Genomic DNA, 17,316 nt, shown 5'->3' with positions numbered 1-17,316 from the left:
GTTGCACCTGTGTCTAGTTAAGTCTTATTAGTATATCTATTTAAACCCTGCCTTTTTGCCTGTGCATTTGCTGGTTATTGTATTCCATGCCTTGTTTGTGATTCCTAGCCTGTGTGTTCATCCTATCTTAATTCCTTGATTGTGATTCTTCTCTGCACATGCATCCAACTCATAACCGCTCAATGTTACACTATGTTTTCACTTTTCAAGGAAGTGTTTGAAATTGTCAATACTTTTCCATAAACCACAGGATAAACATTATGTGTACAATTTAGAAGCATATATAAACCTTAATATGTATGAACCTTAATGTGCCACATCATAACCATTAAATAAATATCTACAAATATTTACATTTACAGCATGTGGCAGATACCCTTGTACAGATTTTATAGTCTCAGTCAAATACCTACTGGCTACATACTAGTTGGTCAAACGTAGCCTGATGCAGAATGGATTTTGATTAGTTATCTTAGGTATATACATCTAATAATAATTTTCTTAGATATCACACAGTTCAGTGTTTTGTTTTGTTTTTTTTTTTACAAATTCTTAAAACTAAATCTGTTATCACATGGTGGTATGGTGAATTTAGCCACTGACTGGAGCCCATCTTTCCTCAGGGCTTTGGGGATCCAGATGGAGAGCACTGGGTGGGGAATGAGGTAGTGCACCTGATCACCAGGCAGACCCAGTACTCCCTCCGAGTAGAACTGAAGGACTGGGAGGGGAATGCTCCATATTCTCTGTACGACACCTTCCAGTTGGCCAATGAAAAGCAACAGTACAGGTAAAAAAAAAATACAAATACAAATAGGGGGAAAAATACTTTAAGGTCTTGAAAGTTTTGAGGATCTATTAGTTATGCAAATTTGCATTCATTCATTGAGAGACTCAAATGTTTAGATTGGTACTTTAAGATGCTCTTTGTGGTATCAAGCCCTAGTTGTACTTCTTTGTGTGCTGCTTTGATTTTATACCATTACATAGTGGGCTGCAATTCAAGTTCTATTTGGACATTCAATTAGACATTTGGACATTCAATTTGGACATTCAATTTTTTTCAGTTATCCACTTCTGTACAAATACGGCGAGCTTCATCTTTTTTGAAGAATGGGATCTTGATGTGTATGGGTGTGTGTGTGTGGCCACAGTGAGATCTTTAGTGACCTCTGTGCTGATTTCCTCCTGTTCAGACTTCTGTTGAGGGGTTACAGTGGCACGGCAGGGCAGCAGAGCAGCCTGGCCTCTCATGGCACCAGTTTCAGCACCCGTGACTCAGACAACGACAACTGTCTCTGCAAGTGTGCACTAATGCTGACTGGAGGTGAGGCCCTGTTTCTTTTGCATATGCAAATTACTACTGAGAGAGTATATTGTGTATTGTGTAACAGTGTATATGTCCTGATAAAAGTACAGGTAAAAGTACAAATAAAATGAATGTCACACCCTTGTTCAGGATTTATAATGATTATTATCAAACACTCATAGAATAATGTAAATAATAAAGTAATTTTTTAAAAAGGCACCAGTTGGCCTCTGCCTGGCAATGGTGGCCCTCCATGTGGCCTATTGTTTATGTTTCATTTTCAGGTTTTATTCCATGCCACACAGGTGGTGTTGTCTATTTACATAGGTGACAGCTTTATCCAAAGCAACTTACAATTATGACTGAATACATCTTGAGCAATTGAGGCTTATGGGTCTTACTCAGTGGCAACTTGGCACTGGTGAGGCTTGAACCACCAACCTTCTGACTACAGGTTAAGTACCTTAACTACTGAGTCATAACTACCCACATTCTCCACACCGATGTCAGTCAGTGACGATGTTACATTGGCTTTCTTTAGTTGTGGTTAGTGCACTTTCATGTTCGGGTTTGATTTATTTGTTTCAATAAGCTCTTCAGTTGGAGACTCTCGTTTGCTTCTTTTCTTTTCCTACATATTCTACACCAGTGACACTGGCTAGTAAAAAAAAAAAGTTTAATCCAGGTCTGCTGGCCTTGTAAGATTTAATCTAAAGCACATTATACCCCTGTCTACACCTTCTCATTCTCAAGTCCCCCTAGACCCCATTATTTACGTAGCTTAGCACCCTAATCAAAAAATTTAAAAGCCATCTCTCAGCACAGTCTGATCTTACTCTTCCACCCAGAGTTTAAAACTGCAATATCATTTAAAAACAAGTTCCACACTTTCAGACTTCTCTATGCTCGTACACACATCTCCCTCTGTCCAAACAGTTTATTCAATACCAGTGTTCAACCATTGATCCCTCACCTCTAGTGGACTCCAAAATAAACTGGCTTTTAATTGTGATCCTGAACGTTATTTAATTTAATTGCCGCAAAACCAGCTGGAGACCTCAAAGTGCCCCTCTCTGTTTGTATAGCTATTCATAAGCAAATGTTGAAAAGCCCTGCCCTAAATCCTCCACAACTGCCATCCCTTTCCAATCTAAACATGTGTAGAGTGAAGAGATATTAATTCAGTCATGGTTAGTTCAGTGTCTCTCTGGGGAGCAAGAGCAGTCTGCTTCTTTTAGGAAGAATCACAGTTTGCTTAAAATGGCTATGAGATACCTCTTGCCCAGCGGGGACTCATATCATTCAAAACACTTGCAGCCTGTTGAGATGGAGAGAGCCTGCCCAGAAACAGAGACAAAAGAGACACTGTGGAGGGGCAGGCGGAAGAGGCAGAGGTGTTATTCTGAGGTATCATTTGTGCTTGAACAAGCCCCCACATGTTAGTACCTACAGAGAAATGCTACTATGTTCACTTCCACACAAGCACCAATGGATAAACCCCCTCGTCCAGAAATCCAAGTGGACAGCATGGATCATATTTATCAACCTGAGAAACATATCATGAGGTTATTTTCTCATAGATAAGTGCTTACCACGATTCTTCTCTGCGCAGGTTGGTGGTTTGATGCCTGTGGCCTATCCAACCTGAATGGCATGTACTACACGGTGGGTCACAACATCCGGAAGCTCAACGGTATTAAATGGCACCACTTTCGAGGCCCCAGCTACTCACTGAAGTCCACGACTATGATGATCCGGCCGACCGACTTCTAATGCAGCGTGCCCATGATCACAGCGTGGCGGTCTGGCCGTCAGGGATAGCCGAAAGCTGAAAATCAATGTTCCGTAACAGAACTCTGGACCAATATGGTTGTGATAAGCATTTGGAAAGTGAAGTCTTTTGTAACAAAGAGTCTGTTACTTACTGGACAACTGATCTTCTGTAAAGCAGAAAGTTACAGAAAGCATAGTTATCAGACTGATATTAAGAACTTATAGCTCTTGTTCTCTCTCTCTCTCTCTCTCTCTCTCTCTCTCTCTCTGTCTGTCTGTCTGTCTCTCTCTCTCTCTCTTTCTCTCTCTCTCTCTCTCTCTCTCTCTCTCTCTCTCTCTCTCTCTCTCTCTCTCTCTCCTATCTGATGATCTTACCCAAAATGTGAGAAATTCCCCTCTGCTCATATGGTGTCTTTGTGAGCTCAGCAAAAGCTGTTGTTACGACAACATCAACAGAAAAATAAATCATGCAACATTGAACTCTTTGAGACATGAAGAATATTACTGATGCCACATGTACTTTCTTAAGGATGATGGAGGTGAACTGAGCATATGGGATTCAAGTGATTAGAGACAATCTGTAGAAATTATGATGACCACTTTATTTTAGAAACTGTCATGCTCAAATGGTGGTATGGACATGATAAAAAATGTAAGAAGGATCCCCATGTATTGTTTTCATGATTTCATGATTTGTCATTTACAGATCCTAGTGGATATACATTTTTATACACTTTTTTTGTTTAATCAGTGTTTATATTAACTGGATGCAGTACATCTCTTTCTTTTAGAATCTTGCTAGAATTATATAAATCACTTGTTTGCCCCTTTGTGTGTGTGTGTGTGTGTGTGTGCGTGCGCGTGTGCGAAAGAGAGAGAGAGAGAGAGAGAGAGAGAGAGAGAGACACTTCCAGTTACTTGGTTTATGCTCATCATTTTTGCTCATCTTTCTGTGTGAATGTGAATTTTAATGCCTCTTAAGAATAGTTTTTTCCTGGTTTCACCATCACAGTGTAAAAACTGCCAGTTGAACAATTTGTGAAAATGCACTTTAAATGAATAGTCTACTGTTTCTGATGAAATATCTTATTCAGTCATAATCATGACATGAACTATTAATGCAGTTATGTGAGATGAGTTATGGTAATAGTTACAATAGTTAAAATTATTCCAGTTTTGTCAATAACCTTGAAAGACGGTCATCAGCTCAACAGCTGCAGTACTTCATAAGTGTTTCACAGCCTGCACTGTTTTCCACAGTATTCTGAAGGTCTGACTGAGGCACATTCAAAATCACTAAAGCATCTCACATCACATTGCTCACTGCCCTAGCCTCCCACATTCAAACTAAATACTTCTGGACGTGTCAAAAAAACAGAAGTGTTCTCTTTTTACCTTCTTGTCTTCTTCCCTACATTAATTGTTTTCCAGTGTCAAATATTGATTTTGCTTTTGTTGCTAAATGATTGGGTCTGAGCTATACAGTAAAACATTTCTTATATAAATGTGTGTCTTTTTGTTCTGTGCCACAGCCTTTGTCTTTAGCTGCCACAAAATTCCTCTTGGACATATTTGAGCCAGGTTGATCGCTTTTCTCTCTAAAATCAACTACACTCACAGATAAATGCTCTTTAACGTCATGCTTTTAAGTACCATTGCCACTTGTGATTAACTGCCCTCATGATGTAATCTCATGCCTTTGTTATCACTGAGTGAAATGCAGTAAATCACATCGTGCACTTAGATCTCATCTTGGCAGGGCTTGCGTCACGTTGATTCCGTAATATGCTCAAGCAAACTTGGACGCTACCAGAACCAAGTATCCTGTGATGTGTTCCAACATGTGTGTTGATTGGATGGAGAACCCTCATATGGAAACGCTTGCGTCTGAATGATTATAACTGTCTAAAGTCATATTTGACGCTGTTGAGGCTGATTTTGCAACGCATTATAAAATGTAACAAAATTGTGTTGTCATTGAACACATCATCTTGAAAATATCATTACAATTGAACAGCTCTTTGCATTAAAATGCAATCTGACATTTGCAACGTTGTCAACACAGAGGTCCAGTTGCTAGATTAGTGTGCTAATAGAATGATATAAATCACTTGTTTGCTCTGTCTCTGTGTGTGTGTGCACGTGTGTGTGTGTGCATGTGCGTGCACGTGTGTGCGTGCAAGCACTGGGTTGTTATGAAACTGTATGTTGTACATGAGTTGTTATTCTGCATCACTGCCGCACAAACTGCACATTAAATTAAAGCTTATACTGAAATGAACTCTGTCACCATGATCTGAGTGCAAATCCCAGCTGTGCCATGTGCCATCACCATAGGTGGTAATTTCATGAGCATACCTCTTATTTAAATCAGTATTCATTCAGATCCTTTCTCTAATAATCGGAGAGCCTATGTTACAAAGTACTTTAGTAAATGTTATAAAATAATTTCAGTACTCTGTTACCCAGTTGGCTGAGTTGGTTTGTTAGGTTTCTTACTTGTGTCTTTTGAGGGAGTTTCCTTTCTATTGTCACCCTCAGTTTATTCTGATGGAGGGGTGCTGGGCCCTTAAAATATTTGAAGTGAACTGAAGTGGAGGGAAAGATGGTGACATACCTTACTTTATCTCCATGGTTGAGTTGAATGATTTATGCTTTCCTAGAATTTGAAAATTTGTACATGGAAGGCATGGTGTCAGGTGATAAAGGACACACTTTCTGGTCTGGAAAGTTCAGCAGTGATTAATTAATTTATATGTTTTTAGTAATTTTATTGTTGTTTTCTAGGGTTGCTGTTATATCAGTCAGCAGTCCTTGGAGTCAGTCGATCAGCTCAGCTCACTAAAATGAGAAGACATGAATATACTATGTGATGACTCATCACTTAACTTTTGTTCATAAAATAAGATTATATACTCATAAAGATGGAGATTTCTGTGTCCATAGCATTAAAACATCAGTTAAACTATTAGCTCCTGCAACCATAGTGCTCTATTTGATCATTTATTCTCTGTCTCCCTCTAGTGGACAGACCTGTGACATTCCTTTTGTAAGGGATGAGACCCATAGAAACAAATTCAAAATCAGAGTGTAAAATAAAGTTATTTTTTGTAGGTCTGCAGGTTTGGGATTGTTTTGGGATTAACAACCAATTGTAAGATTGTCACTATAAATGTGTAAAAGTATATATAACTTTTATGTGAAAGCTTATACTTGATAAATTCTGTACCAATTTCCTTTGCAGGTCATCAAGTAGAGTGAGTTGAATTGGTGTCTTCAGGGATCTTGCCTATGCTCTCTTTCTTTCATGCATTTCTCTCTCTCGCTCTCTCTCTCTCTCTGACCTAAATTCTGCCTTTTTTACTCTCCCCCTTAGCGCATGCTCTTGTTCCTCTGGAGAAACTATAAGGGAAATCTAGGCTATCATGTCTGAACTATTTCCAACTACAAATCAGATAACCTCTGAAAGATTCTCACCCTAAATGCTTCCCTCCTAGATAGAATGCCCTACCTAAACTCTCAATACAAAACTATCTGTGCAATCTGTGCATGTATGTATCCTACAGCTATGATTAGATCCTTCCCAATACACTTCCCCTTTTTATGTTACTGTTAATGTTTTTCAGCACATACACAGATACACAGTAATACCAGGAGGGGGCAGTAGTTGAAATTGCATTATTAGTTAGGTCAACACCGAATAGTTACATAATGACCTGCATAGACTAGATGCAAAACTAACGGGGTAACAGCATTAAGCCATGTTGTGCATTTAGCTATGTGACTGCATAGATATGCTTGATTTGGTAATACATTTGTGTTTTAGCTAAAGTGCTGTGTGATAGAAGTACATTGCAACATGCAAAGTTCAGCTGGCAAACACACTATCACTTTTGTCCCCATTAATATATGACCTGACAAGAGGGGGGGGGGGGGGGTGTTCAGTTGTGCACCCTGTCAGGCTTTACTTGCACAAAGCTTTAAATCTACCTATCAGCTACAAGCCTGGACATGCCAGATCCATCTCAAATATGCTAGAATGTTGAAGAAATAGAGAACTGCATGATAACTTAATCAAGACTTCTCCAGTCCTGGTATCTCCCCATTAAGCCATAAGCCAGGCTGGGGTGACTGTGCTGCAAAATTCGACTTGCTCTAAATGTGGAATGAATGCATTATTTTTCACATTCTTCAATACCTTGACTGATAGCTTTTCACATATTTTTGGCATGTATGCATGGTGTGTATGTCCTGTCGTATAGAATGATGTGAATCACACACATCTTTGAATTACACAAGGGTAGGAGTTTTGTGCCTGACTGAAGCTGAAGACATCACCAAGGCTTTATTTATACCTGGGACTTTATTAATCTTGGGACTTGCAGATTCATATTAAGTCATTCTGAAAACTTTGAAATACAGTACATCTGTGCAAAAACATAGACAGTTTGCACAATGTGCAGCTATTACCTATCTCTTGTTCACTGAACAAGCGAGTAAGTAACACAGATTGTAAGTATAGTAGCTGACAATGAAACTAAAGATTTTGCGGCTTTTTTGTGGCAAAATTTGTGGCTTTTCTTAAACTGGGAGCTCGATTATGGCCTGTAGCTAATGCGGTATTGCTGCCACCAGAGGATTGGTCCAGAAGACTGATGCAACATGTGATAACTCAATCACAATTTGTACGCATCACACACACACATACACACACACATACACATATATACACACACACAAGCCTACATGAACAATTAAATAGTTCTATATTTCTAATTTAATCAATTAAATTCTAATTTAATTGATTCATTGATGTCAAATAAATGAAATCATATAAACCCCATACATCAGATAACAGATTATATTATTCCCAAGAAGTCCTACTACAAGACTCTGAAGCACTATGAATATACTATCAAAATAATTTCTCCGAAATGCAATGCCTTGCATTTCTTACCACTCCAATGATGCGTGCTGCATGAAGTAATACTAGCCCTGTGACTGTTTTTAAACATAGCATTTGTTTCCCTCACCTTTTATTGCCTGTTTCCAAAATGCCTGTCCAAGGGGTTATGAGATACAGTATAGGAGGCTGTTATGGGTAAAAAGATAAATCTTTAAGATGAGCAAGCATCTCCCCAGGGTCATGACTCTGATATGCTCTCACCCTCTCAGTTCTGTGCATGGAAGAACCTGTTCATGCACTTGTATAACATTTGGTACAGCTACTATATCTGAGACATCCAAGCATCTGTGAATTATTTTATCTTATTGCATCTTAATAAGACTAGACACAAAAGCAAACATACGAACAAAAAGAATTAAAACCTTCTTTAAGAAGCAGGTAATTGCTTTGGTTGTCAATGCTTCAAAATGTATTAATTGCAGGTTGTGATTGAGCAGGAATTCATCAATAAAATTAATTTTATTTACACAAAATGGCTGCAGCAACCACAGACCAAATAAAATTTTTTTTTTGAAGGGCTATACCAGAAAGAAGGTCAAATTAATGTGTGCATAATAAAGACAGAAGGCATGTTTAAGAAAACTCCTGCATCTGATTCCTGCAGTGTCACGTTAGGTATGTACACGCCAGGGTCCAATCAGTCATTTCAGTCTATTTGGTGGGGATCGGAGATATGCACTTCAAAGCTGATTGCATGTATTGATTTGAGTTGCGGCAAACGCGTGCGAGAGCAAACGAGATGGCAGGGAGAGTAGAAAGAGGGGAGGGGAGGGAGAGAGTAGAAAGAGGGGAGGGAGGAGAGAGAATGAGAATACGGAGAACAAGAAGAGCGCAGCACGAGGAAGATGGCGAGATGAAAGGTGGCGGAGGGAGAGACAGAAGTTCGGCCTATTTTCTGAAGCAGGTGCTGGTGTCGTGTCGACAGAACGGCTGAGGACTGGAAGGATCAGCGGCGTGTGAGTCACACCAAAATGACTCACAGACTACGCCAGTCTCTCTCGTTAACGCGCCTAGCCAAACACACACGCACACACACACACACACACACACACACACACACACACACGTAGAAAATCATTTCACATTCATTATTACAAACCTATGCATGGAGTATGTACAAATACAAATACACATGTGGAAGAGAGAGAGAGATGCTCACAATGGCAACATCTTTTTCATTTTTGCCATTTGTTGTTAGTTACAGCCCAGTTGGATAGGGAGGGCTAATTTGGGTCACCATGATTCACTGAATAAGGCATAGCACTGATCTGAGAAATTTCTGAGTGAACTTCTAAAGGTCATGTAAATACCTGCATGGAAAACTGGATCTGTAAATTTAGAGTTAAAATCTCGAACCTGTTTAAATAAACCAAAATGCTGTCATAGAAAATGTGTCTAGTATGGGCTGATTTGAAAAGCAAGAAAAGTAGAGTTTGTTGTTAGATTTCATTCCTATGATTCAACTCCTTTCACTTGTAATGCTCAGATAAGGCTCATGCTGAAGGCTGGTAGACTACGCCAGGCTACAACATTTGCATCAAACCTTGCAAACAGATTGTCTTATAGGATTAGCCTCACTTTATTCAAAAGTAGAGTCACATAATTTACTGAGCAATACTGTACCTCTCTGTGTCCTCCAGTAGAAAAGTCACAATGAAACCCACTGAATACCAGCACTGCATCCCTTGTTATTTATTTCCTTTATTTTAGTTAGTGTTTCCTTTGATGATACACCACCAAAAATACACACAATTAAATACTACAAAATGTTTCTAAGGTATCTTCATTTTTAATGCATATATTCAGTTACATGAAAATACCAAAATAATACATGAGGTATCTTAAATGGACTTTAGCATTCTCTAAATATCTATATATATATATATATATATATATATATATATATATATATATATATATATATATGTAGCAACATGTCCTTTTATTTTTCCATGTGTGTAACTCTAAAGATATCTGGATGAAATAAAATCAAACTAAACATTTTGCTGCTTGTTCAAAGCCCAGACATAGATGGATACAACCATGAAGAGTACAAAGTAACAGAAAGCAGCACAAAAGCATGGTACAATCCAATATATCAGAAAAGGTCAGGTGTCATGATGTCAATAAAGGGTGACATTGTGTTTCAGACTGCATGCCAACCTATGGTGGTTGGACTGGGTGGAGACTGTTTCTAAAGCTGGTGGTGGTCAGAGCTTTGAAGCTGTAGTTGCCAAGTCACAGGAGAGAGAACTGTATATGGTCAGGTGTGTGCTAGTAGTTTAACTGCTCACACTATAACCGGAAACATTAGCATGACAGCTAATCTTTCTCTTGGATTCCTCTTATATGTGTCATTATATTTATTTAACTACTAAATATGTAGCCTACATCGTGTCATCATTATTTTGTAGCAACATATTAGCTATATCACAGCTTTATTTAAGAGTTTACAATACTCACTATGTCATCATTATGTCTGTCACATTATTTATGCTACAGTATTATTTGTTTATTATTTATCTATCAGGGACAATGCACATTGATCAACATAAAGTAAATGCCACAGCATCACCCAACTGGCTAATGTTCAGCTGTAGTCCCTGAGGCCTGATGCATGATACTTATAGATATGCTTTTAAAAGAGAAACATTTAGATATTAAATTCACTATCAACTTCTGTCTCATTAATAAAAGTCTCAAAAAGTTATTAAATTCTCTACCAATTTCTGTTTGGTTATAAAAAGACTAGATTGGTTATTAAATGATTTGCCTATGTGACCCACGATATCATGTCTTAGCTACAGGACATTCATGAATCACCAAATATAGAGCATGAACACAAATATGCTTGTTGACTCATATGTGCTCAGTCTATTTTTAAATATGAGATATCCAGAGAGAGACAGAGTTAGGTGGGCAGTTGTAGTGACAACCCACAAAGAGTCTCATACCAAAGCTACTGCAAAGCAAGACAAAAATACTGTATAGTGGTCTTAGTGTCAAAGGCAGATATTTGTAGGTCAGGAGGAGTAATTTTAAATAATCTGGAAGGACTATTGTTGGGGCTCTAATGTCAATTAAAAGAAAATTGCTAATTAGTCATGGTAAGCCTCTGAAATCATAGCCATGTTGGTTAAGGAAAATATCAACAATGAGATCCACAACTTGAATCACATTAGTGATACCACTATAGGAAGGGGGCTTAATACTAGCCTAATCTTATACATCTCTTGTGCAAAATAAATAGCCTTAAGACCATTTACAATGAGATTTTGTCTGAGCAAAGTCAAAATTAAAGGAATACACATGAGTCATAACAGCCTAGAATAATAAGGTGGTCTCTCAGGTCTGGTATACAGAAGTGGTGAGCGATGGTGATAAAACTGATTTACTTTGGTGTGATAACATTTATGAGTAACTCAGAAGTACTCCAGAAATGTTGGATCTTCATGACAGTACCCTGTGTTTCCTGCAGCTGGATTAATGCTGAATAACTTTAAGCTAATGCCCCTTAAATTTGTATTCCCTTTAAAATATATTTTGCGCAGTGACTGAAAGGAAGAGGTTCACAAAAGCTTTATGGCCATGTTTGTCAAGCCTATCAGTGTCAGCACTACGGATTAAAATATATTTGTAGTAAAATTGTTAAAAATGTATTTTTCTACGAAATGTCAACTGTGCCACGTTTATTATCTCGGCATCATGTGGCATAAAATATAACCACAAACAGTTTTAGATTCTGTCATTAGGAACATAATATGTTTTTTAATAAAACAAGCATATGATTATTCAAATTGAGTTATGTAATAATGAATAAAATATGTATTTATATACTTGAAGAAAAGACCACATATTAGTTTAGAGGAAACAATAATATTTTCAGAAGTATTCTTTCAAAAAATGGTGGGGTCAAAATCAGCCAATTTCAAAAAATGGTGGGGACATGTCCCCAGCATCCCCAGCATAAATTACGCCTATGCATGCTATGATTGGATGGAAGGGACTGAATTCATTTGCCCCCGGACATGACTAAATAAATGTGCTTGATGAAAAAGTACCTTGGCCTGAATTGCCATCCAATTTCAGTCATCTAGAGTTCGGAGATCTCAATTGTAAAGCTTATTAGACACACTAATCATGATAATATTAACACATTTTCTCTCTATACCCATAATTTGGTGGAGAACTGTCTACATGCAGAAGTGTGGATGTCTGTTCAGCTGCTTTGGTAATAGTAACTATAGGGTGATTTCACTGTGGAAGTGAAATAGGTTTCCACTGATTTTCATTCAAGAAAACCTAAAACAATTCCTGAACATCTTTTTGAGAATAAGGTTATAAAGTCAAACCTCACACAAATAAATTATGCACTCCTGTTACAGTCTTGCACATTATCCTACTTGCTGCTAGAGTACTGTATTAAACCAGCACTGTACTCTGAACTGTTCTGGCTGCTACCGGTGACTATGTTCAGGGTAGCATGTCACTGATTCCTATGCACAACTCGCTTTACATATGCCCAGTACTGTGTACTGGACTAAATAATTGCACTGTCTACTCATTTTGTATTTGTCCTGTCCTGTATTTATTATTGTTTATTTAATGTTTATTTAATGACGTTTTTGCACTATATTGGACTGTTTGTACTTGTGTAGCATGTTGTCTGTTGCACTGTTGTTTTGTGTTGCACCATGGTCCTGGAGGAACATTGTTTTGTTTTTGTTCTGTACTTGTATATAGCTGAAATGACAATAAAACCTTTTTGAACTTTGAACTATAATGCATTCTCTTCAAGCATCAAAAGGACTAAGGTCATTGGTGACACAGCACTACTACAAATCAAGTGATGACTGCTCATTCAACACAATTCTGTTACTTATTTCTACCAGTTGCAATAGGCTGTTAATTTACCATAATATCCCCACAAGTTATATAACATTTGAATCACTTAAGTGAAAAGCACTAATATTGTATACAAGCAGTAAAGGATGTGTAAACATGGTTTGTATGAAGCACTATATCCCTATAATTGTTTTTAAGTGTTTGCATTCATTCACACACACACACACACACACACACACACACACACACACACACATTCACTGTAAAGTTATGTGATTCTCATTCTGTCACACTTTCTGCACACATTCTAACATACTTATAATTATGTAAGTTGTTCTGAATATGAGCAAATGCCAAATGTAACGCTGTTTGTGTGTGTGTGTGTGTTCTTATTAGTGCTACCAGTATGCCCATATGGGACATGCATCCAAGGACTGTGCTCTTTTAAAATCGAGTGTGTAAATTTCTTCCTCTTTGTGAATTATTTTGAATATTTTGAAATAACTTGGAAACTCAGTAGGCTTCTTTGTCAAATATCTTTTAATCCATTTTACAAGAATGTGAGGTTGATATTGCTCTGGCTAGTCTGAGAAGTTTTAAATACACACAAGATTCAACCTACGGTGCTATGTGAGTGCATCTGGCTGACAGTGTCAGAACTGATGTAAGTAATGCTTTCATTCATTCTGCATTACACTCCTCCGTGCATGAGTCACCCCAAAGGGGAGGCAAGCAAGAGCATCTGGAATGGCAGTCCATTTATTTCTGTCGCCACACCACACTGCCTCAAGGAGATAAAACAAGCAATTTTTGTTGGACAAAAACACTTGTGAAAAACAGAATGTTCTTTTCTCCTAGATGTGAGTCTGACTGATAATTTTTTGGTATGGTTATTAAAAAGCAATGAGAATAATACAGTAGATGATATTCCACTTATTAAGTGTAAAACAGAATTGGGGAAACATTCAATACACTACACCAGATCACTTGTTCACTGCCAAACAATTCTTGTGGAACCAACATGTGCAGTTCAACATGTTAAATAGACCAATAGCTATAGAAGTGATTTCCTTTAGCTTTCATTTAACGTATTTTATTGAATTTGACTATATTTTTCATCCTAGTGTGAAAACACTACTGAGTCATTTTACCGTTTGTTAAGTTATGAAGTTACTATTATGCTTCATGCTTACTCTCATAATCCTTTACTTAATATTTTAGGGCTTCAGTCTCACAAATGATACGTCTTAAATGATGTATTATATCGTCTGTGTACTGTAAACAGAGCAGACTTGTTGTAGAGTCCTCTGTTCATCCCAGATTTTCTGCACACGATTCTTCTCCCTAAAATAGGCCCAGCTTACGCTTTCAGAACAGGCCTGTGTATCAGTCAGAGGAAGCTAGAACATGCACAAAATGCAACAGCCAAAATGCAAAAATAGCCCTTCACACAGAGTGCTGGCAAGCTCCACAAAGCATTCTTTGGCAATACATAAGGCAGTGCTTGGAGAGGCCTTTTAATCTGTGACCAAAGTTATCTCTGTGATGTGCTGTGTATTTATATATACATTACACAAGCCTGTAACTTGCAAGTGACTCCTAAATGAAGACATGCAACCTTTTCTCTTGTGGTATGAGATTTTTATTTGATTACAAAGCTAGACAGGAGTGAGGCAACACTTCTTGGCATGGCCACCTGTCACCCCTTTGCCCCCACAGAGGAAAAATTCTGCTAATATTTCAGGGGTCTCGGTGGTCACCATGTGCATAATAGGAATGCCACACCTCCCATCTGTGGGGAGGTACTTCCTCTTTCGTGTCATATTAAAAGCTCAGTGTCCCGCTAAGAACTTCCATACAGAGTGCATTGACCATGAGTTTGACTACCACTCAGAGTCAGCCCTTCAGCCGAGCTGTAAGGAAGATCAGGGTGGCTTCCATGGTGGCCAGCCTGGCCAAGAGCTGGCAAACCTGGGCCAATGAGCACACTAACAAACAAGACACCATCCCAACAGGATGGATTCCTGACTCCATCATTGAGCAAGCCAAAGAGAAGGATAATGTGAGGAATGAGACCAAGTTCCTGGTCACACCACGCATCGCCATAAACGCCGAAGATGGCAGCAGCAGTAGGATCAAGACATGCATGATGAGCAAGACCATCACACCAAAGAGCAGAGAGTGCAGCCATAATCTGGTGAGTTCCAACAAAGAGAAGATCCATTCCAATCAGCTGGCACCCGAGGAGCCTAGAAACTGCCTGGGGAATAAATCTCCCACCAGAAGGCGCCACTGTGTCGGCAAGGTTACAGCTGTAACAACGGCCCTGAGAAAGACAGAAGAGAGGGAAATGTCTCGCAGCAGTAGTATAGAAACTGAGGACAGCGGACTTGGAGAAGATGTGTCTTTAAGTGACAACAGTGATCAAAGTGAGCCTGAAGAAAATAAACTAATTAGCAAAGCCAAGGTATGTGATGCGTATCAACCAAACCTCCTTGTTTACAGTGTTAGTCCACTCTTCATGAACATGTCCACAGTTTTTTTAATAGGGAAAACAAATAATTTTTTTAATTGATGACAGTTTCAAAGCAAAGAGAGTGAATGTCATTCATTACTGAGCAGCTAACTGTTCTCAGAATCCTCACTGTTTAAACCCCCCCTCTCCCTCACCATACACGTACACATACTTGTGTATCTCATTAATATTTTCCCCTCTAGACGACACTGCAGTATTCTGAATATTTACTTGCAGTGGAAGATATGCAAATAGAATACAGTACATGGTTTATCTATCTGACCTTCAAACAGAGCCGCATGGCTCCCTGAACTATCACAGCAGTGTCACTCTGCTATTTGTCTCATTGTTCTGGCTGTTGGCCTCCAGTCTCCAGATTAACATGACACATTCCCACTGCACAGGACACTGCCTAGAATAAGAGCCTTTTAGGATATCACATAAAATACCAAGCAGTTCGAGTCTCACACATGCAAAAAGAGAACAGTACATTGTGAGCTTTTGGCAAATGATGAGCTGACTCACTCTGTTCATAAACAAGACTTAATTGAGACACTGTGCCTTTTAATCCCCTAGCTAACAACTTTGGAAGATAGAAAAATCCATCCCTGACAAATTAGCACAACAAGAAGTTAAATCTTTTTTACCTGATTGTACATCTTCTGCATCGTAAAAGTTTGGTGGTGAACTACCATATATTAATCCAAATTAACATGTCAGAAATGTTTTCATTAGTTTGGCTACTTTCAGAATACATGGGTTGTAAAATGTAAGTCACATACTTTCAGAATACATGGGTAATACGTAAGTCACATACCTTCAAAATAAGTGGGTAAATATTCCTTGAGTAAATTCAAACCTGTGTTGCTTGTTCAAATGAAAATAATGTTCAAGATCATAGTTCAGTTTTAGCACTCTCTACTTTGCAGATAAAGGTTAGCACAATGGATGACCTGAAGAACAAATGGAAGAAGTTTGCAGAAGCGCACGCTGAGGGTCAGAAACTTAACCCTTTTAGTGAGGACTTTGACTACAAACATGCCATGGCCACTCGACTCCACAAGGGTGATGCAGGCTACGGTCGCCCCAAAGAGGGCTCCAGAACGGCTCAGCGAGCAGATCGCGCCCAGAAGCACATCCGCCGCGAGATGGATGAGATGTGCTTCATCATCCGTGACATGGGCATGAGAGACAAACAAGGAAGCATTTACGTGACTTTTGGTCACCTGTTCGACCGTTACGTCAAGATCTCTGATAAGGTGGTGGGAATTCTGCTGCGCTGCCGCAAGCACAAGATGGTGGACTTTGAGGGCGAGATGCTATGGCAGGGCCGGGACGATGATGTCAAAATCACCTTGCTGGTGTAATGTTCTGGGATATTGACAAAACTAGCACATTGAACTGTAGTCAGACGTTAAGCAACTAAACCAATCAAGGTGAGATTCACAAACACTGAGCATGCTTTGAATTATGCAAAGTACCAATTTAACCAAGGTATCCTAATAAGTGTATCCATAAACTGAAATAAGTTCATTGTCTCCCACCATCTTGTATTTATTATTAACAATGATAGCAACTTTAAGAATTCCTTTATCGTTCTGTCAAGTGAGTATAAACCAATAGTTAAAAGTAGCAGTTTATGCAAGAATTGCACATACAGGGCTAGTTGAGCTGGTTACTTAGGAACACAATTTCAAAGGTGAATAATTATAACAAAACACTAGTTGGTGTAAACATGTTTACACCTATTACAAACATATGCTCATTTACAATGTCTGCAGTAGAAATACTGTACAAACAAATTTGAAAATATTAATACAATTAGCATCAGAATACAGTTTTTACATACATAGTTGGTCAATTCTCCCAGGTATACAAGGGAGGAGTGACTGTCATATTGGTCTTACA

At 38.6% G+C, this 17,316-nt stretch overlaps 2 protein-coding genes across 3 annotated transcripts in view; both read left to right on the top strand.

Annotated features, from left to right (window-relative positions):
- The window catches only part of angpt4 (angiopoietin 4), a 34,543-nt gene extending 29,956 nt beyond the window's left edge, over positions 1-4,587 (top strand). The window contains exons 7-9 of one of the 2 annotated variants that reach the window (XM_027004968.2): positions 624-790; positions 1,197-1,327; positions 2,922-4,587. In XM_027004968.2, the coding sequence (XP_026860769.2) occupies positions 624-790; positions 1,197-1,327; positions 2,922-3,082 (459 nt within the window). In that variant the 3' untranslated portion in view covers positions 3,083-4,587. Of the gene's footprint in view, positions 1-623; positions 791-1,196; positions 1,328-1,593; positions 1,664-2,921 lie in introns of those variants that run through there. The other variant, XM_027004969.2, reaches the window with a different exon arrangement.
- Positions 4,588-14,552: 9,965 nt separating this feature from the next.
- On the top strand, positions 14,553-16,941 carry abraa (actin binding Rho activating protein a). The gene is made up of 2 exons (XM_027004998.2): positions 14,553-15,360; positions 16,338-16,941. The coding sequence occupies exons 1-2, from the start codon at positions 14,767-14,769 to the stop codon at positions 16,773-16,775; spliced, it is 1,032 nt and encodes a 343-aa protein (XP_026860799.1). The 5' UTR covers positions 14,553-14,766; the 3' UTR covers positions 16,776-16,941.
- Positions 16,942-17,316: the final 375 nt, after the last annotated feature.

The sequence above is a fragment of the Electrophorus electricus genome, chromosome 3 (assembly GCF_013358815.1).
Source record: "Electrophorus electricus isolate fEleEle1 chromosome 3, fEleEle1.pri, whole genome shotgun sequence".
Taxonomy (NCBI): domain Eukaryota; kingdom Metazoa; phylum Chordata; class Actinopteri; order Gymnotiformes; family Gymnotidae; genus Electrophorus; species Electrophorus electricus.
Note: the sequence above shows the minus strand (reverse complement) of the source record. Positions and strands in the feature narration are given on the sequence as shown.